At 35.2% G+C, this 26,055-nt stretch overlaps 1 protein-coding gene, 2 long non-coding RNA genes and 1 pseudogene across 3 annotated transcripts; 2 read left to right on the plus strand and 2 right to left on the minus strand.

Moving 5' to 3' along the window:
* Positions 1 to 391: 391 nt before the first annotated feature.
* On the minus strand, positions 392 to 6,914 carry LOC149491825 (uncharacterized). The gene is made up of 3 exons (XR_016319262.1): positions 6,264 to 6,914; positions 5,375 to 5,458; positions 392 to 606 (listed from the first exon to the last, which is right to left on the minus strand). It is a non-coding gene; the product is annotated as an uncharacterized LOC149491825 (long non-coding RNA).
* LOC149491826 (uncharacterized) lies at positions 6,630 to 7,690 on the plus strand. The gene is made up of 3 exons (XR_016319263.1): positions 6,630 to 6,770; positions 7,202 to 7,381; positions 7,506 to 7,690. It is a non-coding gene; the product is annotated as an uncharacterized LOC149491826 (long non-coding RNA).
* A 181-nt stretch (positions 7,691 to 7,871) lies between these two features.
* LOC149491827 (uncharacterized) lies at positions 7,872 to 11,485 on the plus strand (annotated as a pseudogene).
* A 1,771-nt stretch (positions 11,486 to 13,256) lies between these two features.
* On the minus strand, positions 13,257 to 23,931 carry LOC149491828 (uncharacterized). The gene is made up of 8 exons (XM_089717015.1): positions 23,829 to 23,931; positions 22,306 to 22,469; positions 22,133 to 22,219; positions 16,559 to 16,887; positions 15,356 to 15,437; positions 14,920 to 15,059; positions 14,546 to 14,819; positions 13,257 to 13,989 (listed from the first exon to the last, which is right to left on the minus strand). The coding sequence occupies exons 1-8, from the start codon at positions 23,929 to 23,931 to the stop codon at positions 13,666 to 13,668; spliced, it is 1,503 nt and encodes a 500-aa protein (XP_089573141.1). The 3' UTR covers positions 13,257 to 13,665.
* Positions 23,932 to 26,055: the final 2,124 nt, after the last annotated feature.

A 26,055-nucleotide genomic window follows, 5' to 3' on the forward strand; every position in this document is an offset into this window, starting at 1 on the left:
CATATAGCCTCATAAAGCTTCTACAACTCGCAAATATTGTCATTACTATCGGCAAATCTTCCTATCTTAGTAATGATGACTCATAGACTCTAAATTATTTTTGCTTAGAATTTATTTCCATACAAGCTTAGTGAAATCAACATGAACCGCAATTTTTTTTTTTTTCCATAATCATGAAATCTCACAGTATACAAATTTTTATCTTAAATCCCTGATACATCATTACTCTATTCTAATCACTCTTAATAATATGATGTCCTAATTTATCAAAACTCTAAATACTAATTACCCTCTGTCACGACCCATTTCCGTGGGCCGGACCGGCACTAGGACCTGGGTGGGCTTAAGGCCCCCAAAGCCCGTAGTAAGCCTAACTTATTTAAATCTTACATTCTATTCATAATTATGGATTCAGGCCCAATAATTTATTTCACAAATATATATCCAAAGTACAACCCACATAATAAATGTCTATACTCTATTTGATCATTTACAACCCAGTTGGAATACAATTGCGGAACTCTACCTGTACATTTACTTCATTATTTTCTCATTAACAGTCTTCTATAATTAATGTTTCAACTCCATAGGACTTTCTTCTATTACCTGAAAAAAAAATAAGTAGGCAGGGGTGAGCGCCGAACTCAATGAGTAGGGTTAGATAACCCTCTCACCCCACACATCACACAGATGCTAAAATATTTTTATCTGATCACCGATTTAGTATATGATCATGCAGTTTATCACACAAATGGCAATACAACAGCAATCACAATTATTATCACCTTCATATAATCACATCACGTGGAAATTAGTCAGTGGAGTCACCGAAACCCCCGATGAGCCGTCCTCCCACATGGCCCATCCTCTCACGTGTGCACCAGGGAGCCGATCCCCCATTCTGGCCGACCGGTCTAATCCTCACTTGACCAGCCCTCTCATTGTTTTTCCATTCTCTCTCTTTTTCTTTTTTTTTTTTTTTTTTTATACCAACAGGAGGCAACCCGGTCGTCTCCATCAAATCTAGATCATCAGGCGCTCACAACAGGAGGCCACCCTGCGGGCTGCGATCAAATCTAGATTATCCGGTGCGCCCAATAAAGAAGCCAACCTGTGGTTAACGGTAACGGTAGGTGCACACGGGGGCGCCGATCTCCCATTTACCCGGCTAACGGTAATCAGGATCCATATAACGGTAACGGTAATCATAATCGGAATCCATATAACGGTAACGGTCTCACAAACCCATGGTGACCCACTTCATCCCAATTCCACACAAACAAAGCACAGCATAGTCACAACACAAATAATCAAACAATTTTTAATATCAACAAATAGTGCATCACAGTATGATAATTCAACAAAATAATGCATGATAACATTTAGCCGTGAATGCATGAATGCAAGCGGATGATACTAGTTATCTAACACTACTCACAGTTCTTTATTGTCCTTTAAAAGGACTGCCTTTTTAGCCACATGCTTCCAGCTTTTGTCCTCGCATTTTTGAATTTTTATAATCCTCTAAAATAAACAAGAAAATTCTAAGTAAGAATTCTAATTCGGAAAATTATATTTCACATTCGTTTATTAGTTTTGGTTACCAGTCATTTAATTCACTTATTAAATTAAACTATATATATAATATCTATAGTTTTCTAATTTATATATTTATTCTAATTTATCAACTTTAAATAAAAGGTTAAGTAATATTTTATAATAATACTAATAAGAATACTAATATTAATAATAATAATAGTATTAATAAGAATAATATGATTGATAATATAATATTACTAACAATAATAATTTAATTCGTACTATCTATTAGAGTTCTAAAATAATCTAATTCCTACCGAAATTTCGGCAGCATCTCCCCTAAAAGTTGGACTATCCTCCTGTTAAAATATCAACAATTTATCAAATATTCAATCCATACGGCCCATCCGTCGGGCAAATCAAACAACATTTTCCCATCCTCCTTCAATCTCAACATCACCACACAATCCAAATTATACATTACAATAACATTATATTTAAACTACCTTAATTAAATCAATACTAAAATTATAAAACTGTTAACTACTCACAATTATCAAATTAAATTAACCAAATTACTTAACTAAAAATAAAATTAATTTAATTAACTAGCATTACTAACATTAACTTAACTAAACTAATTGACTACAAGTAATAAAATTAATATTAACTAATATTTCTAAATTAATTAACTTCAAATAATAAAATTAATTTAATTAACTAATATTACTAACATTAACTAAATCGACTAAAATTATTAAAATTAATCTAACTAAACTAAATCAATTAAAAATAAATTAACTAAATAAATTCAAGAACCCTAACTTAACTAAATAAATTACCTACAAACAATTAATTTCATTCACTAAAACTAAATTATACCTAATATATTGTTGCCGGAATTCGATTAACCGGAAATGGGGCTGGTGGCCGGAGGTCGACTGGCGGTGTGGAGAGAGGCGGCGAGGGCTGGGCGGCGCGCAGTGGATCTGCTGTTTCTCGCCAGTCACACAGAGATAGACGCAGGGAAGAAGGAAGGAGAAGAAAAGAAAAGAAAAGAAAAGAAAGAAAAGAAAGAAAGAAGAAAGAAGAAAAGGAAGAAAGGAGGAGGAGGTGGTGGTGCGGTGGTGGGCTGGGTGGCGCAGAAATGGTGGGTGAGAAATGAAGGTGCAGCGCTGGATATAAGAAAAAAAAAGAATTTTCTAGATGGTTTGGGTCGAACCAGTTCGGTTCGATTCGATTCGGCCCAAATCATCGATTTTTAACTGGTTTTTAGCTTTTTCAATCGGTTTTCGATCCGGTTTCTCACAGTATTCGCACTAAAATATTAATATTAATTTCCAGGCTGTTGATTCATTAAATTTAAGTGGAAAATCTTTGAAAATAAAAATTCGGGTTGTTTCACCCTCATTTAAATCATACTAATCTATACTCCTCATATTTCCGTAATGAATTCTTTTCTTAATATCCATACAAGAACAGAACTAGCCCATTCTACTTATCTAATTCATTGGTATAAACATCAAGTCAATAATAGGACAATTATCCCTTAATGTCCATATCGTTCATCAATTCACTTAACTATCATGGTCACTATTAATAACATAATTATCTAATTTCTTAATATAAGTCATTTACTTTTGCTTAGTTCATAGAATCTCTCATTAAAACAATAGTCCCTTATTTATACATTAAAAGGCTAAATCTCGTTGCATTTAACTCATAATCACGTCTTATTAAACCATAAGGTGCCACAATCCACACAATCTCCATCATCATTTATATAAAGCAATTTATCTCTACTAAGAATCACAATGTACTTTTCTTATAACCACAATAATTGATATTATTCCTTGTATTCATACACTAAAAAGAAATAGCTGATGAACACCACAATAACACTTCATTCCATCAAGCAGAAATTACTTCTCACATTAAAATCACTCTTATAATTAAAAATCACTTCATAAAATAATTCCACCAACATTTTTTTTGTACAAACAAAAATTACTCATCATCAATTACTATTGCAAATCACACCAATTCATTTTAGTATTTACACCTTATAAATATTATTTTTGCAATGACACCAATGTATATATTCCATCCAGAAAAATGCTACCTCAATAGCCATAATAAATTCCACCAACCAATATCACATAAACTTCATCAAATAGATATGTTCAAATCAATACTCTAATTACATACATCCTAATGTCCTTGAATCCGAATCATCTAGTTCTCTATTAATTAACACTAACAACTCATTCTCAACATAAATACACTAGCATACTTTTATCATTTAACTTCAACCTATTAATCATATATCACTTATTTTTCTTACATAATTACATTATTGAATTATTTATTCCATAAGAGAAAATTTAAATTTTAAGCTAAGGACACAGTTTCCATTAGAAAGAGTACACTGGTTGATCAGGCCACTGCACTTCCTTCTAATTTCTCCTGCGTTTCAAAGCTTTGATTAACTGTTAATATAATTATTTTTCCCCATTATTTATGTATTTATTATCATTATTATTTTATTTATGATTTTGTAAACCGCCTTAGTGCACAGTGCGTCCACCTGCACCAAGACCGTTTTCTATTTAGTGTCTCTCCTTAGTGGGTTACGGCCGATCCCAACGTAGGAGTTTATATTCAATTTCCTATGTTCCGCAATTGATTCCTAAGGCCCAACTTAATGCTCTGATACCAACTTTGTCACGACCCGTTTCCGTGGGCCGGAGCGGCACTAGGACCTGGGTGGGCTTAAGGCCCCCGAAGCCCGTAGTAAGCCTATATTATGCAAACGTCATTTCCTATTCATAACTGTGGATGCAAGCCTAATAATTTTATTTCAGTTATGTATCACTAATACAGTTCATATATTTAATATGAACTTTTATTATTCATTTACAACCCAACTGGAATACAATTGCGGAACTCTACCTTTACATTTACATCGTCATTTCTATCATTAACAATCTTATATAATTATTGTCTCAACTCCATAGGATTTTTCTTTCTTCTATTACCTGGAAAAAAAATAAGTAGGCAGGGGTGAGCGCCAAACTCAATGAGTAGGGTTAGATAACTCTCTCACCCCACACAATCACACAGATGCTAAAAATATTTTTATCTAGTCACTGATTAATTTTATGATCATGCAGTTTGTCACACAAATGGCAATACAACAGCAATCACAATTATTATCACCTTCATATAATCACATCACGTGGAAATTAGTCAGTGGAGTCACCGAAACCCCCGATGAGCCGTCCTCCCACATGGCCCATCCTCTCACGTGTGCACCAGGGAGCCGATCCCCCATTCTGGCCGACCGGTCCTAATCCTCACTTGACCAGCCCTCTCATTGTTTTTCCATCCTCTCTCTCTCTCTTTTTTTTTTTATACCAACAGGAGGCAACCCGGTCGTCTCCATCAAATCTAGATCATCAGGCGCTCACAACAGGAGGCCACCCTGCGGGCTGCGATCAAACCTAGATTATCCGGTGCGCCCAAATAAAGAAGCCAACCTGTGGTTAACAGTAACGGTAACAGTAGGTGCACACGGGGGCGCCGATCTCCCATTTACCCGGCTAACAGTAATCAGTATCAGGATCCATATAACAATAACAGTCTCACAAACCCATGGTGACCCACTTCATCCAATTCCACACAAACAAGGCACAACAATATCACATTCACAGATAATCAAGCAATATTTAATATCAACAAATAGTGCATCACAATATGGCAATAATGCATGATAACATTTAGCCGTGAATGCATGAATGCAAGCGGATGAGGCAAATTATCTAACACTACTCACAATTCTTTATTGTCCTCTAAGGGGACTGCCTTTCTAGCCACATGCTTCCAGCCTTTGTCCTTGCATTTCGGAATTTATAAACCTCTAAAATAAACAAGAAAATTCTAAATAAGAATTTCGATTTAAAAACTTATATTTCACATTCGTTTATTTTATTTCGGTTATCGGTCATTTAATTCACTTATTAATTTAAACTATATATATTTATAGATATATATTGGGTTTCCGTATTTATTTATCACTCTAATAATCTTACTCTATATGTTTAAGTTCTATAAACAACTTAATCTCTATAAGTAATTTAATTGCTTATAATTAATTTATTTTCTACCGAAATTTATTTTATTTTATACCGAAATTTATTTTATTTTTCTACCGAAATCGCGGCAGCATCTCCCCTAAAAATTCAACTATCCACCAATTAACTCAGTTAATCATTTTATCAAGTTCTCACAGCCCATCCATCGGGCAATCAATTCAGTCAATTAGTCCCGTCCTCCACATTTATCCACATCAACAATATTTTGTTCATTTTTCTATAATTCCTTAAATCATAATTTCCTAATTTATTTATTACTCGAATTTAATTTTAATCGATCAAGTAATTTTTATTAATCAATGGATCAACACTAAATTACATTAATTTAATTAATCAAGTAATTAAACTAATCAGTAGATCTAACCACATTAAATTAATTTAACTAATCAAAATTGCTAAATTAAATTAATTAATCAAGATTACTAAAATAATTTAATTCACTAAAATTACTAAAATCAGATTAATCAACTAAAATTATTAAAATTAAACTAACTAAAATGACTAAATTTAATTAACTATCATTAATAAAAGTAAATTAATTAACTAAAATGTATTTAAATTAATTTATACCCCAAATATAATTTTTTTGTCGAATTTCGCTAGATCAGGGATTTCCACGCGTGCCGGATCGAAGAGCAGTGGCTGTTGGTGGTCGGAGGCACGCTGGAGTGGCGGCAGTGGCAGCGGCGGGCTGTGGCATTGCTGCAGAAGGCTGGTGGCGGCTTGACGAGTTGGAGATCGTGCTGCGTTAGGGGCTGCTGTGCGCTGCGTGATCTAGCAGAGGGTGGAGCGTCGCTGCTGGCGTGACGCGACGAGGAGCGGCGGAGGGGTGGTGCTGGCGCGCGACGTCTCCGCTCGAGTTGGTGGAGGCCCGATCCGCTTCTGCCAGCAGTGGAGTCGCAGGCGCAGGGAAGAAAAAGAAAGAAAAAGAAAAAAAAGAAAAGAAAGAAAGAAAGAAGGAAGAAGAAGAAAGGAGGAGGAGGAGAAGAAGAAGGAGGTGGCGACGGTGGCGTCTGGTGGCAGCGTGGGTTATCGGGTGGTGCTGCGTGGGTGGTGCGCTAGACTAGGCTGAGTGAGGTGAGATCAGCGTTGAAGAAGAATAAAAAAAAGGAGATGTTTCTAGATGGTTTGGGCTGTTTCGGTTCGATTCAGCCCAAATCTCGATTTTTGTTTGATTTTGATTTTTCAGTTGGTTTTCGATCCGGTTTATCATTGTACGAATTATTGAATTTGCATTTAAATAATTAACTGCATTTCCAGGCTGTCAGTTTATTAAATTTAATTGGAAAATTTTTGAAAATAAAAATTCGAGTTATTTCAGTTTTGTTTCGCCTCTCTTTCTCTGCGCATCTTCTTCACCCACAATTTTGTCTTCTCCTCATCTTGAGATTCTTTGTTTTGAAGTAATGTTTTTTTTTTTTTTTCTTTTAAACAGATTTTTCTTTCTTTGAATTCTATTTTTCAAAAAAAAAATTTCTGATCTTTCATCTGGGTTGTTATGATTGCAGAGGTTGGTGAAAGTGAGAATGGAATAGTGGCACCATAAGAAACGAGAAGGCATCTTAATGAAGAGACCTCAAACTTAACTCAGATCTAATATTCGTAGCGAAACGCGAAGGAAAAGCCCTTTGGATAACCTTAAGCAATATATTGATCGCTAGAATATCATCAATGATAATTACTGGGCTGTGAGTTATCTTTTTTGTCTTTTTTTATTTTCCTCTCAATTGCAAATTTGAGCGATTTTTTTGCCAGAGGCATTAAAATCTTCCATCTTATTCAATTAAATTTTCGTTTTCTCTTTCCCATCAGTTCTTGAACATGTGGAAACCAACATGGCATTTCAAACGATGACATTTCAACCGCTTATGAGACGTCAATGCGAGTGTAATTTACATACAAGCTTCAATTTGCTTATGGGTAAAAAAGAAAAAAAAAAAAAAAGAATTAAGTTGACAAACGGTCTCTCATAAAGTTAAGAGACAAAATGACAATTTAAAGAAAATTTAAGGAGGTAATTTAAAAAAAATTCAGGGAAAATTATGCATTTGGCCAAGTTTATTGGAATTATCAAAATCCCTTGTTTAGTATGGATGAAAATATAAAAGAAGATGTAAAATAATTTTTAGCCTCATTTTCACTTCATTTTGGAAGGAAAATAAATAGTAAAATTTTACACTCTAATTTTACCTCCTCTCTCATTTTACTTCCTCCTTCCCAACCACAGCATTAGTCTTCTGTCTTCTAAAGTCTAAACCCTTCCAAAACCCTTAATTCCAAGGATACCGCCTAATGTCTCTCTTCAGAACCATCCTCTTTAAACCCCAAAACCTTCTCTATAAATCAGATAAACTTGTACCCATCATTTTCAACTCTGATATCTACCGATCATTTACCTCCTCTCCCCAGAATCAATCTGAAACCCAAACCGACCAAAACGAGAAGCCTCTAAGCCTTCTATTTCAACAAGCAGTAGGTTTATGTGATAAAGATGAAACAGACGTGGAAAGTGGAAGCCAAAGCAATGAGTTACAGAAGAAGTTATTGGATTTAGAGAGAGAAGTTAGGGATTTAAAAGAAACGGAGTCAAAGAATGGACAAGAAAACCAAATTTTAAAGAAAGTTGAATCAGAGAAACCAAATAGTTTGCATGTGTTGTTTGAAGGGAAAAGGAAAAAGAATGTGGAGTTAAAGGATGAAAAAGAAAATCGAAATGGAAAGAAAGTTGAATCAGCGAAACCCAATAGTTTATATGTGATGTTTAAGGAAGGGAAAAGGAAAGACAATGCCGCAATTAAGAGAAAGGAAGAGGAAGGGCCTAGGGTTTTTAAGGAGTTTTCGTCCGATATGAAAATTTTTCTTAGTCATTTGTATGAAAATGGGTATCTTAAGGAAGCTAATTTTTTGAGGAGGGGTGAGCTCGATTTAATTGCTTCAATGATAGCTATGGCAGGGGATTTATTAGGTTTGCGGTAGAGAAGTTTGGCCAGGATCACCAAGAGATTGCTAAGTAAGATGATTTCTGCCTCCTTTTTTGTAATATAATTTATATTTTGATGTAATTGTTTCAATATGTTGTTCTTCATTTGACAATCCATTGGAGAGAGTAATTATTATTAAGTTTTGCATTATAGATCTTGTTGTTTATTTAGGTGGAGCTATGCTGTTATGCCACTTTTTTTTCCTTCTCATTTTTCTGAGCTTCAACATTTTAGGGCCATGGAAAATGAGAAAAGAGCCTGAAGCCTTGTTAGAATTGCACATCAGGATGTGTTGCCTTGCGCTTTTAGTTACAGTAGTGTGCTTAGGGAAGAGCTTCTTATAGAGTTGAAGCAGTCATAGCATACAAACTTTCTTAAGTTTCCAAGGTGCTTCCAATTTGGGTCTTGTCTAATGTCTTTAAATGTGAATTTGGATATGGTAGAGGTCTAGAAGAATATGAAAAAATGGGGGACGCTTTCTAAGAGCACTGTGGGAACTTAAAATTTAGTTTTAGACAGATATTCAATTTAGCATTTTCATGTCTTCTCCAGTTCCTTTATCTTCCCTTGTGTCTTTATGCTCACCATTGCCTGTGCTTATTGGTCATCTGCTTTACATAGGTTAATCCCATTTAAATAATACAACCAAGAGGTTATTGAACTCAGCATCACCTTTACTTGTTTTAAAATCTTATATATCAGGTAATAGGTGTTGCACCTGTAGGATATATTGAATTCTACAAATGCTACCAATAAATATCCACCTTCTTGGCCTAAGAGCAAGGAAGACAGTATTTTGTACTTTTAGACTTTCTGTCAATATCGTCGTCTGTCAAAGGCTGAAAGCTTTTTTAAACAAGTAGCACAGTACAACGAGAGGAGCAATTGTGGGTGTAGTAAATACCTGGTCTAATCTCTATACTTGCACACACCAAATGCTCTTGTACAAGTTGGATTTATATTTAGCCCTTCACTGCGTCATTCTATAGCAGCATGAAGCTTTGTAGGATCTAGGTATTTAGATTGTAATGTAAATAAAATGCAGAAACATAAGACTAAAAAAGAATTTATGGATAAAATCCAATTAAAGATAAATGGCATATTTGAGTCTTAATAAATGGAGATATTCCAATCCTGCTTATCTCCTGGAGATCATGGTTTTCACTGAGATATTACAGTTGCTTCTGATATAGTTGGATCATAAGACCCTTTTTCACAATTTTTCACTTGAAAAAATCGTCAATTCCTGCGGATGTTTGGTAATTTATGCAGTGGTCTCATTTTCCCAACAAGCAACTATGACTGCAATTTTCGAACTTCAATGCAAATGCAGTTGCAGTTGGGGGGGGGGGGGGGGGGGGGGCGGCGGGGAGGAATGGGTAAACTTCAATTCTAAAGCATTTCTAAGTTGGGTATTTTGATAGAGTTCATGGCTCATGAAGTTCATTCCTTTTGAAGTTAATTGTCATTTTGGCTGGAACTGAAGCTTTTCAACTATTTTAAAGGAAGGGTTTTTATTAGTAAATCTGAAATTGCAAATGGTAAAGAACTGAGGCTGCAGCACACTACTATTAGTTTTCAGCTGGAAGGATCGCTAGAAAATTAATTTTCCTTGCCTTGCTGCCACATTTAGACCAGGTACAGAGTAAAAACTGTTCATGGTAATGAAATTCTGCAAAGTGCGGAATTACAATGTTATGCTTCTCCATTTTTGTTCACTATGGGAACATGACATTGGATTTTCAACATGAGATAAATGAATTGACTGATAATTTGATTTTTATCTATAAATTTTCAAAAGTATCATTGTTACAATATTATGTTCCATAATCAGAGGTATCAAATTACAGATTGGCTTTTGCAAGTACCTCACAAAACTCAGCCATCTTGTGTTAGGCTAAATATTGCCTCATCTGACTCCTTTGCAAATTTTTCTCCCTATGAGTCTGAGAATCACATCCGATAGAAATATGGTTTATGTTCATAATTTGTTGTTCATATGGTTTAGTTCCATAAACATTCACTTCCCCTGTGTTTCCTCCTCCTATTTGTTGTTCTCTAATATTTACAAATTAAATCTTGGATTTACAGATGGTTATCAGGAAGTGACTTGAAAAAGGTTGCCCTCTTTGGTTGTCCCTCCCTTACAAAAAAGAATGTTTTTTCTGCTAAAAGATTGCGCAATTATTTCAAAATTCAAGAGAACACTGTAAGACATCTAATTGTCCAATTGATTTTATCATCGTTTCAGCATTCAAATGAAAATTCTAATTTTCTTCTATTTCCATTTATATGCTCTTCTCAGGTATGTGATAATGTGTCTTAAAACATTCATGCAAGTTTGTGAACCAAAGTGTGTGGAAAGGCGATTACAGGAATTTGAATTTGGCTGTTGCAATGAGAGCCATCACATTGTACGCTTTGGAGGAAGTAGAACCAGAGTTGTTAGTGCCTGATGAGATAAAGGCTTCTGTCAGCAGGTTGTTAAAGGAAGTTTTGAGGTTGAGTAAAACTGTCATGTGAAACAACACAGACGCAGATGTGAGTAACTTCGCTAGCTAGTTGGTTTTTAAAGCATATTTATAAGCATGCATAACTGTAAAACTATTCAACGTGCTCGCGAGTTGGCTCATTTATTAGACTTGTGAACAGGCTTGTTTAATAGGCTTAGGAGCCTGCTCATTTAATAGGCTCGTGAATTAGCTCATTAATATTTATTGTATTTTATTATAAATATATTAATTTTATTAATAATTTCTTTAATTATTATATTAATAAATAAATTTATACTTATGATAATTTTTTGTTATAGATTTAAGAGTTATTTGTTTGAGTTGAATGCTGAATCTCTATCTGCTATATTGTTGGGCTAAATGATTAAGAAGTGTTAATATGGTACTGGTTTATGGTTATAAGGGTAATTTTATCTTTTCATCTAATAAGTTACATAGCTTATTGAATCAGTTTAAAAATAAATTTTGATTCGGTTAAAATTTGATTTGCAAATTTAGATAAATAACTTGTTAATATAATTTAAATGAATAAATAAATTTGTTTTTTTTATTATCTAAATGAATAAGTTGAAGTTTAATAAGCTATAATTTGAACTTCAACAAACTGCTTATTGTAGTGAAATGAAATTATAATTAGATAATATATTAAAATAGAGAACATGTTTTTATACAAAAGCTACATAGTTTTGAATATGATCTAATCAACATTTTATAGCAATATTTATATACAACTTTTCACTTTAAAAATAAATTGTAAATAACCGATTAAAGTATATTTATTGATTTTTAATTATACTTATTTATATCATAACTAATTTAATTAAACTGCATCATTTTAAATCAAAATAAATCTAAAACTTTCCTCAATTAATATATATGTTAGTTAATATATATTATTTTTACTTTAAACTATAAAACTAATAATTGGATAATATTCCCCTCAAAAAAATAATTGGATTAATAATTTCTATATAGTTAATTATGTAATTTCTTATACATATATATAAATAATTTAACTAGTAAGTATATATAGTCTTGCGTTAAATAAAAAAATTTATGTATATATAAAATAGATTATAGACTTATATGTGTGTGTACATGTATATATGAATAAATATATTATCTGTCTTTTTTTTTTTTTTTTTTTCAAATCATCAGTATTCGAACCTGTTATTAAGACCGTCTAATCCGGCTGGGGGATTAGTGAAGATCGAACCTGAGAACTCTTTCCATATATCCAGCCTACGTTTATATTATCTATTTCATATAAATTAATTATATATGAATAATTGAAATTATAATGATCTTAGTTAACTTTAATATCATTATAACATATAGTATTATGATTAAACATAAATTTTTTCAAAAATGATTAAACATAAATAATCATAAGTAATAGAATTTATTTATTAATTTTGACAACTAGTAATATAGTTTTAATTAACTATATTGTTGACATAGTTCTCCAATTATCACCATTTTAATTATCACAATATTTCAATAATATTATTATTATTGTATTATTGAGTAATTGGAAACATGTATTCAAATTGAATACCTCTTATTAAGCTCTTAGCGAGAGTGTAGATTCGAAATCCAACTCTTAAGTTAATGTTGAGAGTTTAAATGCGAGATCCAACTCTGAGTTAATGTTAACGAACTGAGTTTAAATTCAATATATAAACCTCAAACAAATCGAGCTCCAACATAATAATTTCTTAACAAAGTTATTCATTTTGATTCAATGCACTAATTGGTTCAATTTGATTTTTATCCTCAAAATATTCAGTTACTCGGTTTGTATTAATTTAATTCAATTTGACCCAAACCAGGAAAATGCCCACCCTAGAGATTTAAAGTTGAGCACAATAAGAGTATTGAGGATAGAGGCTCACACTATCTTTAAAGAAAATTCCCCATCTATCTTTAACCATTACAAGATTATGGGGACGCAATTGTGCAGAATGGATAGATAGTTTTTGCCTGATGACCCATTACACTATTTTAACTTTGAAACATGAGAAATCATCATATCTAATTATAAAAAATGGGCAAAACGCAAGAACACATTACTTCAATCCTCTTGTAATAAAGCAGCTAGTAGTATTACAAACCAATTAACTGGTCCGATATCTCGGGGTGAGTTACACTTCTGCAATTTGTAAGAACATTTTCCACCAGCGTAATGTTACAAAATCAATCTCTCATTTCACTTGCTAATCAAGTTCTCACCAACCTCAGACCAAAATGATGATCATATACAAAAAATGCACCACTGCAAAAAAATTGCCTAACTAAAATCACAACAAATTTTCCCTTTTACCTTTTTTTCCATTACTCGTATCTTGGATCCATAGTTTAGGTTACATTCCTCACCTGCAAGTAAAGTGGATTCCAGATCCCTAGAAATGGGACATGATGAGGATTGTGCAGTGACCTCTGCAATGTATTTATGTATGAGTTTCAGAAGAAGCTAGTTTATTGTTTATGAGAATGCTTCTTTTTTCCAAAACGCGGCTCTCCCTTCTCCCTGCTCTGTAATAACTTCAAAACAAAGGATATGAACCCTATGGCAGACATGGCATAAAATACTTTGTATGGTTCCAAGCCCAAGCCAGAGAGATAGGAATAATAGCCAGCAAGTAGGTAGACAAAATCCAATCTCAATTCCTTACCAAGAATGGCTGGGAAGGCAAACAGGGAATTGCTCTCGGGTTTCGAATTAAAGATACCATGAAGAATGACCCCAATGCAAAGAGCTGAATCCAGGAACCATGGAAAGCTATGACCCAATCCTATTCTCTGCAATCATACACAATTTTCAATACGAAGACATTTAACTGAATGAATGAAGAACCTATCTTTTCTTACATCAAAGAGAATTGGTTCGTTAGTATCAAAATTATGCTAACACATCCTGGTACTGGTAGAAATGCTCAAGTCACAACCACTTGGCTCAAACATTTTTTTTTTTTTTTTTTTTTTTTTTTTTGGAGGTATACTGTATCTATCATTTTGCATTTTGGAAAAAAAAAAATTCATGACTGAAGAGTATGTATAACAAGGGTTTATCCGACAGGAAACAAAGCATTAATAATGTGTGAAAGAACTATTTCTTCCAAGCCCATATGACATTCGAGTTTAAGATTAGATATATTACTTTTTCTCCATGGTTGGAAAACTTGGTACAACTTATAGTAGATTATTCAAGTCCCATATCTGTGCACTATTTTAGGAATTAATTTGGCTAGTGGCATGCCAGGGAAAAAAATTGATGATCCAGACACATTCAAGATGTCAAAGAAGTGATAGATGCAGTGGTTATACCCCATAAAGTGAACAGATAAATCATTCGCACCTGCAACCAAGCCACAAGAGAGGGGACAAACATCAGTGCTCCAAGAAGATGCAGGATCAGCAAGCCTTGTTGGTGATGGAAGATTTCTAATTGTGTGTCACCGAAACTTTTTGAAGAGTTTGGACTACCCATGCTATTCTCCTCAATTGGTGAATTCCGGTTGAAAACACTTTCATGTTCAGATGCCAATTCCTCAGTTCTTCCATTTCCTTGATCTTTAAAATCAAACAGTTCCTTTCTCCGTGCATGACTGCGAAAGGAAGCCGTCAAAAAACTGTTACAGAACATGGAACAACTCTTAGGATGTATCCACAAAAAGCACTGGAACAAAGTGTGTAAAACAATGCATGTAGAAGTTAAAGCTTCAAAAGTACCTGCACAATGCATTATGACAGCATAATGCATGATACGAGAGAAGTATGAATAAACCCAGCGCTGGATGAACAAAGCATCCAAGGGTAATTGCAGTCAGTGCAGTTACAAGTACGGGATTGACTCTTAGAACCCTTACGACCTGCTTTATAAATAAATTATATCAAGAAAATAAGTCAAAGCATCAACCAGGGGAAAAGAAAAATGAGTAGGGAAAGAGTCCCAGCAGGAAAATAAAGACATATCAATCAAAATGGACCATCCAAAGAATTATATTTTTTGGGTATAACACCCAAGTGGACTATCCCTTGCCTTGAAGTGAAACCCAGGACCAGAATTCAAGTAGAGTGTTACAAACGAAGAGCGTGCTTAGCTCAGGTTACACAGTCTACTGCTACCATTCTGATTATAGAATTTGTACGACAGGTTAGAGCTCACCTTTAATGAAAAAAAACTGGAGGAGAGATTAATAAACCAATGAAGGAATCCTAAGCAAAAATTTCCTTCCCATCCTTGCCACCTACAAGTATTAACTTTCCTTATTCAGTAAATATAGTAGTAGCTAAAGCTAATGCATACATACATATATATTATATATTAGAACAAAAGAGGCTTCCATCAGTTAGATTCCTCTAAACATTTCATAAATTATCAAATTTCAAGCAATAGAATCTGTAATTAAAGGCTAAAAACAAATATCAAGGTAAAGCTGCTGAGAAACGACTGAAAATTTAATAATTTAATTCAGAAAATCTGTCATTGGCCCATCATCTATTCCCAGAAAAAGTATTAAACAGCTTTTCTAAGAACACCATAGAATTTTAACAATCACTGGGAATGATGGCTTCTAAAAATCTCTCAAAATTCTCTTTAAAGGAGGTTCTAAGATTAGAATAGCACCCTAGTTTCATTGGAAAAAGAATAGCCAAATACAAGAGAAACCAGTACTGTCTATCAAAAGCAAAAATAAAATAACTAGTAAAATACTACAGTACACAATATCTATTCTATTTTCCTTCAATAACCATGCAGTTTGGCCAAATTCTGGTTGAAGGACATCTTTTGTTTACACTGGATCAGAACTGAAGGTCCTTGACATGCAGGAAAAAAGCATATTTATTCAACAAGTAATTCCTAGTTACAGTTTTTCTCCTCTCTTCAATCCAAGTCCAGTAGAATAACAATGTTTTGGATGTTGAGTTGTGTTATCTAGTGGTTTTTCACTTGAACATATCAAAAGAAAAAAAAAAAAAAAAAAAAAAAAAAAAAAAAAACTAGTCTGACATAATTAAAGCAATCCTATCAAAAATATATATAACATGCTTAAAAAGTGAAATCAACCAGCTGATGGATAAGTTTACAAAAGACAATGTTCCTTACATGTAGGAGCTAAGAACACATATGCTCCCAGTGATTTTGTTGAAATTCAATTATAAAACAGTTTTAAGCACATGATACTTCAAAATCTTTGGGCTCCATAACAAAAGACAGCTAACTGTAAATGGAGTTAATATCAGAACCATGAAGTATCTCACTATCTCTCCCATCTCCTCTTTTCCTTTTCACCGCCATTTCTAACATTAATAAACACATCACTGAATAAGTATAGCATAAAAGATAAAGGCAGCTAAGCTTACAAACCTTGTCTTGATGAAAACATGCATGATGGCAGCCGCATAGAAGATCAATTGGGAAACAAATGTAAGCAGAATTATGAACCCATTTGCAAATAAATAGCAAATCACTGAAATGATGATGAAGCTTGCAAATGGAGGAAGGGGTTGAGACATCAGCAAGGAAATGAGCAAAGAAAACAAAATGGGTATGACCCCTAGAAGTAAAAACGGTAATGGCATTCTCAAATTTGATTCCACAGCTGTCAACATTGAAGGGAGGGGCAAATCAAGATTCCACGCATGTGCTTGCCGCATTAGAGCAAAAAAGATAGCTGCAATGGAGAAACCAACTATCTGCACAGAAGAAAATCCCATAACATGATACAGCTTAGTTTTTTCGCCAAGCTTTAAATAATACCAGCAAAAGTTAAGCTTTCATATCCGTATAGAATCCAGTATAACATATTACTAACTCTCCTTTGATAAGGACAAAATCACTATATGGAACCAAATATGTATTTCTAAATGCATTTTGGCAAACATATCATATAAGTTCACAAAAGATTTTAGGCATTGAAACTGTCACTCATATATGAGCTTCAAGTAATTCTACAACTGTAAGTTCCTTCTGAAAATATTGGATAATTGGCCAATTACATCTATTTAGTACAACAGCTCATAACTACCGCTGTTTCATAGATTCCATTTGTTTCCGGATAATATTTTCCTGTATAACATTTTCTAGGTCTTCCAATATTTAAGACACTCAAGAAAATTAGCCAACAGAAAATATTTTCCTGGCTAAAGGAAAAATTATGTCATTTTAAAAGAAAGTGACGTCTCTTTTTAAGAAAAAGAAACATTTTCCAAACATTAACAAACTTACTATAACACAATAAATCCAACGATCACCAATAGTCACTATTACCGACCACCTTTAACCAACACCAATCACTAGCTACCAGCTACCATCATTGACTGGTAACTACCACAACTGATTATTGTTATGTATTTCTTTCATATTTTATAAATTTTTATAATACGAAGTTTTATAATTAGAAATATTTTCCTATTTCTTAGATAAAAATTTTAATTGTATTTCTTATATCTCATCAATCGATTACATAGGTCTATATATAAGTGTTGAAATCTTTGTGATTAAAGTAAATATTGTGTTTCTTAGTTTAGGTTTATTCCTAACTAGTGTAAAGATTATGTTTCCTAGTTTAGGGATATTCCTATTTAGATTACTTCCTATATTGGAACAATTTTTGTATATATATAGTGGAGTAGAGGTTGAAAATACATCACAAATTGAAAGAAATAAAAACATATTCTTTCCTTTAATTTCTACATGGTATCAAAGCCATTACCGTGAATTTTTCGGCAACGGTTTCGGTTTGAAATAGGACTGAGATACAAACAGTGCCGCCGAGAGTGGGAGTTGGCCGTCACCGCCCACCTCAGAAGGAAGAGGGACCGCCGATCGACCCTCCGTCCAAGCCGCATCGCCGTTCGACCAAGCGCGTGTGCACACGCGCCTCCAGAAGACTTCGGCCGTTCTTCACGCGCCGGCTCGTGGGGCTGTTTCCGGCGAGCTCCGTCGACATTTCTTGTTCCGACAAGCTCGACGACTTGTGGAGATTTTTCCCCTACTGTTCTTCAGCAACAGTTTTGTGTTTGGAATTTTTTTTTTCCGTTTTTTCGGTGTTTTTTCTGCCACTGCTGGTCCTTCACACTTCTGTTTGAATTTTTTTTTTAATCTGACAGTATGAGTGACGGAAAGAAGGTGGATATAAGTTTTCACTCAGAGAATCCCTCACTTCAAATTAGTCCAGTGAAGTTAGATGGAACAAACTACCTGGCTTGGCCTCGGTCTTGTTTATTATTTATTGAAGCAAGAGGTTTGCAAGGATACCTTGATGGTGGAGCGACTAACCAGTTTCGACAGATCCGGGTTTTAACAAATGGAAATCCGAGAATTCTCTTATTATGTCTTGGTTAATAAATTCTATGCAGCCAACTATTTCCCGAGGATATTTGCTTCTTGATACAGCTAAGAAGATATAAAATGCTGCTTCACAGACATATTCACAAACTGGAAACTATGCTCAGAGGTATGAATTGCGACAGAAAGTTCATGAAACCAAGCAGGGAGATCTGACCATCGCTCAGTATTTTGCGGAACTTAGTGGGTTATGGCAGGAACTAGATTATTATCAAGACTTTCAAGCAAGATGTACTAATGATGCCACTCAAGTTCAGAAGTTGATTGAAGTAGAACGTGTATGATTTTCTGGCTGGCCTAAATAACGAGAATGATCATATTCGAGTCCAAGTTCTTGGACGAGATCCTTTTCCATCCTTACAACAAGCATACTCATTTGTACAGCAAGAGGAGACTAGGAGGAACGCTATGGTTCACAAATCTACCATTGACAAAGTAGGGTTGATTGCTAATTCTGCAAGAGAACATATTCAGCCTACAAAGAACAGTTCTTCAGATAGAGATCATTTATTTTGTGACTATTGCGGTAAGAACAGGCACACCAAGGAGTTCTGCTGGAAATTACATGGACGCCCAACTAAAGGGCATGGAGGAAAGCGGGTCAGTTCTTTCAGACCACAGGCACATATATCTAATAGTGGAGCTTTATTTGAGGAACCATCTACTACTAGAAGCTTTTCTGATAAGGAGATTCAGTCCCTGAAACGATTATTGTCACAGCTTGATTCGTCCTCAACTCAGACTGCGGCCTCCAATTTTGTTAATTCAGGTAATGCTTTTCTTACCTTTCTTGCAAAAATTGCAAAACCCTCTTGGGTTATAGATTCAGGAGCAAATAAACATACAACAGGCTCTATAAAACATTTCCTCACATATTCTAAATATCAAGGCACAGACAAAATTCGCATTGCGGATGGCTCTTTAATACCAATTGCTGGCACAGGTTCTATTGACTGTACTTCCAATATTAAACTCTCTCATGTTCTTCATAGTCCCAGATTTCCTATTAATCTGTTATCTGTCAGCTTAATCACAAAAGCACTTAATTGCAAAGTAACTTTTTACCCGCCTCATTGTATATTTCAGGAACTGAACACAGGGAGAATGATTGGCAGTGGTAGCTTGCGCGATGGACTGTATCTGTTGGATGACATTTGTCGTTTTTCAAATTCGGGTACCAGTCAAGCTTTGTTAGGAACTTCTAGAAATCCTTCCGATGAAGTTATTCGATGGCATAGGAGATTAGGACATCCTCTTTTTCTGTTTTAGGACGTTTATTTCCCACTTTGTCTGCTAAATGTGATTTTAATTCATTAGTATGTGATGGTTGTGAACTTGCCAAACACACCAGACATTCTTATTCTCCGATTAATATTAAAAATTTGATTCCTTTTGCTACTATTCATTCTGATGTTTGGGGTCCTACTAAAACTGTCTCTCTTTCTGGTTATAGATGGTTTGTAACCTTTATTGATTGTTGCACTGGATTGACTTAGGTTTATTTGATGAAAACAAAAAATGAAGTTTTTCCGTGTTTTCAGAATTTTCATAAATGATTTGTACTCAATTTGATGCGCATGTTAAAATCCTAAGAACTGATAATGGTACTGAATACATGAATGCCGATTTTCGTACCTATTTAGATTCTAATCGTATTATCCATCAGACTAGTTGTGTCAATACTAGTGCTCAAAATGGAGTAGCAGAAAGGAAAATTAGGCATTTACTGGAAGTAGCTAGGTCCCTTATGTTCACTATGAATCTTCCCAAACCATATTGGGGGATGCTATTTTGACTGCTGCTTACCTTATCAATCGTATGCCTCTCCGTACTTTGAATTTTAAAACTCCATTAGAGGTTCTTCAAGGAAAAAGCCCTTACATTGTACCTCCTAAAGTCTTTGGATGTGTTTGCTTTGTTCATCAGAATGGTCTTCGCAAATTAGATCCTAGAGCCTTGAAGTGTGTGTTTGTTGGTTACTCTACTACTCAAAAAGGATACAAGTGTTATCATCCTTCTTCCAGGAAATATTGGGGGTTGCACTGCTCTCGACAAAGGAGAAGGTTCAAAAGCAGAATACTTGTAACTGCAGCAAAGGTGCAGTACTAAACCCTAATGGAAAAAGGAATCACTAGAAAATCACCGAAAATTACCTAAACCAATTGTCACAGCAAAGGAAAAATATGTTTCCTCAGCAAATTAAAGCAACAACAGTAGCAGAGGACTGCCCAACATAGCTGCAACAGAATCGCAGCAAACAAACCTATTGAATAAGCCCAACAATGACGATGCAACTCACTGGGTTGCACGTCTCTCTTCAAGCCAACATCGGAGAGAGGAACCAGAGTGAAAAAGACCATTGGACATGCGCCAGCACGTGAACCAGAGCAGGAAGAAAGAGGTGGTGAGTGGTGGCCATTCGCTTGGAATCCGGCGACCTGATTCTGGGGTGTCGCTGATCGGTGGCTGGAGAATATACCAGGATGGGCGGTGAGGCAAAATACTAACCCTAGAAAGGCTTCCTAGGGTGGCAGTGTCTTCTCGTAAGGAAGTTCCTGGAAATTTCTTTTTTTTTTTTTTTTTTTTTTTTTAATGGAAGGCTCTAATACCATGTTGAGAGATTATATTGTAATTGTATTTCTTGTATCTCATCAATCGATTACATAGGTCTATATATAAGGAATTCCTATGCTACCTAGCTATTTAGGAATACAAATCATAAACTAATTAGGAATCTAACTCCTAATAGAACTCTATTTACAACAAATCCTTAACAAATAATTTTAACTAATTTTCAATATTGCAACTAAACAATAGAGAATAAATTATTTAGAAAAAATATTTCCCAAAAATAAGTTATTTTCCAAAAACAAACAAAGTTTCAGTCCAACTAAAAATTGAATACTTAAAATGCATGCTTCAACAAAATATATTATTTTGTTTCTTGATCACAGAGTTCGTACAATATATAAATATGCATATTGATTGCCCAGTTTTCATGATCACAACAAGAAACTTCTGTCCTTTTGTTTTTCTTTTTGTTTCTTCTTTTGATTAATATTCCTTTTACAGAAGATATATTTTTTTGGATGGCAATGTTTTGAATCATTAATAGATAGGAAAATTTTCTTAGTAATTACATCCCCAAACACCATATGGTTCCTCAAAGAAAAAGTCATTTGGAGTGAATCAGAAAGAATCAAGTGATCTAAAGGATCTAGGGTGGTCACAACAAGGTATCCAATTTGCCATACCTGTTCTACACAATCCTAATCACAGACCTTAAGCTTCATATAGTAATGTGAAAGACAAAATAATGTCATCGCGATATCAACATGGCCAATTTTACACCAGAACACCACATGTACATTCTAATTGGGTTCTCTTGAAAGGTGAATCACATCCAATCACAGAGAATCAATGTCTAAGGAATCACTCAAACAATAATTAATTAAACCATTGACAAATCATAGCAACTATGATGAGAAGAAACTGCAAGAAAACAGGATCCCAAAATTGACATGAAGCAGAGAAAGAGAAGAGGCAAACATTGCACAAGCACAAAATGTCGCATCAGGACTCTAAAATCACCTGAGAACTATACAAAAGCAAAAACCTGCTTGCTGCTGCCGTCTCAGAAACAGCGAAACTTATTTTATAAGAACAGTGAGGATCAACCTGCAAAGAGAATTTGAACAAAATAAATAAATATATAACACTAAATTAACTAGTTATACAATTCAAATAAATAAAAAACTTTGTACCAGCAACAGAACAGTCGTTTTTTCAGATCCCTGAACAGAACTCCACGTTGCTGGTGAGGAGTCAACAACAATAGTTTCACCATACAAATTAGGAAAGATGTGAAGACCCGAAGTAGGATCCCATGCAAGTGCTACAGGTGGAAAACACCGCAGTTTGCAAAGCCCTGAAATACCAAGAAAGCTAGATTAGCAGAAATTTTGATTATTAAGGAAATATATAAAGGATATGAGGAATGGTACATATTTGAGGATTAGAAACTCTTATCAAGTGAATCTATGTTAAATTCAAATCTAACAAAATGTCCAAAAAGTGAGTTTCCCTAAGATCCGATTAGAGGTCAGATATTTCAAGGATAAATTTATTACAAATGCTAAAAGGCTAAACCTAGCATATGAAATTGAAGAGGGTAGAAGCACATATCAGGACCGAGTTTGTAATAGTTTAAGACTTAAGCACAGTTCAGTCCACCAGGGAAACAAACATGAGAGGTTTAAAAGTACAGAAAATATCAAAAGCGCTAGGCGCCCTTGAGGCCACAAGGTCCTCCCATTGCCCAAGGGGCTCGTACAAGTGAAGTGAGGAATTCCAGATAACTCAAAGTTTAGAATTTTATATTGGTTCCAAAAGGCATTATATGATTTAGAATAGATATATTATTAAAGAATCAAAACTATGTCATGCAATATGCATTTTGAATTGTGCATTCAAAAATTCATTCTAGAAAAGAACATTGGATAATTTAGAATTCTAGATAAAATGTTGAAGAGTCAAAACGTTGAATTGTTTTGTTAATTTAACCTAATTCTTTTGTTGGCTATCAAACTTCCAATTTGTATCCACTTTCTTTTTTCTCCTCCATTTTGTCGTACTTATTTTTAATGGTTAGATTAGATTTTGATCTAGATATTTAATGGCTGTCAAACTTTCCAATTTCAGCAACTTTTTTCTTTTCCATATTTATGTGTTATATTTTGACCTATTAATGGCTATCAAACTTTCTGTATTCCAGCCGCTTTCTTTATATATATATATATATATATATATATATATTCTTAAACCTAATATTTTAATATCTGCAGAGGGAAATAGCAAAATTTGTTTGAGGCACTCGCCCACATATCGCTGATACAAACCCGCCTCTGAAAACTTATTCAAGAAAGAAATTTAACTCCTCAAGTGCTTTGCACATGGGTTTAGAGCGTTTGGAAGAAGTCAAAACTGTTGGAGAAGATGGAATTAATCAGTTGCTGGAATTTCTCAGAGTATAGAAACTGCTTTACATGCCTGATTTTTCTGCTGCAGTTATCACTTATCCACTTCCCCACCTTCCCAATTATTTAGGATTTGATTTGCTTTCCCGTCAGTATTTATATTTCGTTTTCTTGTTCTTTATTCATATTATTATTGAAGTATTAATCAGAGTTGTAAGGAGTCTGGTCCTCTCCATACGGACTAAGCAAATAAAGCTTTCCCTTCCATAAAATTTCTTTCTTTTCTTTTTATTTTCTGCTGCTGCTATCACTGGTATCAGAGCCAATCATGGTAGTGTCCACCCGAGCCTCCACCTCAAATGATAACCCACCACCACAACCGCCTCCACCTCCACCCAAACCACAAATTCCCATACCCGATTCCACTACAGAAACTGTTCTACAGCAGCTTGCTTACCTTGCTTCTAAGATGGAAGCTATGGATGCTGCTATGAAAGCTCAATCACGAGCCAAAGGTCCTGCATCTGCTGCTGACCAACATTACTCACACCGAAATGCCTGGGAAGATGATGAAGCAGAGGAACACAATTCTCCATGGGGTTCCAGAAATTTTCAGCGCCGTCCTCACACTAAGATGGAGTTTCCACGATTTGAGGGAGGCGATCCACGTGGTTGGATCCTAAAGGCTGAAAAATACTTTCGATATTATCAAACTGCAGAAGAGTTGAAGGTCGATGTTGCCACCATGTACCTCGAAGGAGATGCCCTTGACCTATTTGCTTGGCTTAATAATGAAAAACCACTGTTATACTGGAATGAATTGGTAAAGGCTCTTCAGGAGAATTATGGACCTGCTGAATTCCAGAACCCCGACGAGCATTTATGCAATATCAAGCAAACAGGTTCCATTCAGGAATATCGTCAGGAGTTTGCCAAGAGATCTGCCCGTGTTTCCAATTGGCCAGAGCATTGTCTCCTTGGTGTCTTCCTTAATGGATTGCGAGAAGAACTAAAAGCAGATATCCGGATTCACAAGCCAAGGACAGTCTACCAAGCTATGAGCTTGGCCATCGAGTTGAGCAAAAATTAGGCTCATCTCGTGGGGCACGATCTCAAACTTGGACAACACCCACAAAACCACCTTCTGCTCCTACAAAACCATTGCTTCCCACTCCACAGGTTGGCGCATTGCAAGGACCCAGCAAAGCCATGGGACATTGAACGTCAGAATCGCATTGCTCGTGGCTTGTGTTTTAGATGCAATGAGAAGTATGCACCTGGACATCGCTGCAAGACTGCCTCTTTAACCCTAATGGAGCTGGATGAATTGGAGCAGGAAGAGGAAGAAAGCTGCCCAAGATCATACTAACCTTGCTGAAATTTCATTAATGCTATTTTGGGCAAGAATTCTTGTGCAACTATGAAGCTGCAAGGAACCCTTCAAGGACGTAAGGTCCTAATTCTGGTGACAGTGGGTCAACCCATAACTTTGTTTCTGATCAGCTGGTGGAAACTTTTGCATTACCGGAAAAATAATTTCAGGCCTTTGGAGTACAAATCGGCAATGGGCAGGTGATTCAATGTAACAAATTGTGTGTTGATCTCACCATTCGCTTCCAGGTTTGGCGATTACACAGGATTTTTATCTCTTCTCTAGGGCGGCGCAGACTTGGTGCTCGGAATCCAATGGTTAGCGTCACTTCAGACGATACAGGCCAACTGGGCTGAATTGTTTTTGATTTTTAACCATGAGGGCAAGCAATATAAACTCCAAGGTGTGCCTCCGAAATCTGCAGAAGCTTCTCTCAATGCGTTGTCCAAAGAAAGTTATAGACCAAGTAACCCTATCCCTAAGGAAATTCAAATATTAATTTCAAAATTTAAATTTATATTTGAGGGTCCCATCTCTTTACCACCTTATCGCACCCATACTCATTCAATACCTTTATTACCTAATTCAAAGCCGCCAAACACAAGACCTTACCGCCACCCTTACTCACAGAAAACCGAAGTCGAGCGACAAGTTGCTGAATTACTTGCAGCTGGCTTCATTCGCCCATCCACTAGCCCTTTTGCTAGCCCCGTTATTCTTGTCCTGAAAAAAGATTCCACCTGGCGTATGTGCATAGACTACAGACGCTTGAATCAAATCACCATCCCTGACAAATACCCAATACCCAATGTGGATGAATTACTTGATGAACTCCACGGCTCCACCATTTTTTCTAAGATTGATCTACGATCTGGGTATCACCAAATTCGAGTCAACCCAACCGACATTCACAAAACTGCCTTTAGGACCCATCTGGCCACTACGAGTTCATTGTCATGCCCTTCGGCCTTACAAATGCACCATCTACCTTCAGGCAGCCATGAATGACCTCTTTAGACCTCATCTTAGAAAATTTGTGCTTGTTTTCTTTGATGACATCCTGGTTTATAGTTCTTCACTAGAACAGCATCTATCACACTTGGAAACTGTTCTCCAATTATTGCGTGACCAGCAATACTATGCTAAACCTTCCAAGTGCTTATTTG

Source organism: Jatropha curcas, unplaced genomic scaffold (genome assembly GCF_041381405.1).
Source record: "Jatropha curcas cultivar XTBG-Jc1 unplaced genomic scaffold, XTBG_Jcur_1.0 HiC_scaffold_500_pilon, whole genome shotgun sequence".
Taxonomy (NCBI): Eukaryota; Viridiplantae; Streptophyta; class Magnoliopsida; order Malpighiales; family Euphorbiaceae; genus Jatropha; species Jatropha curcas.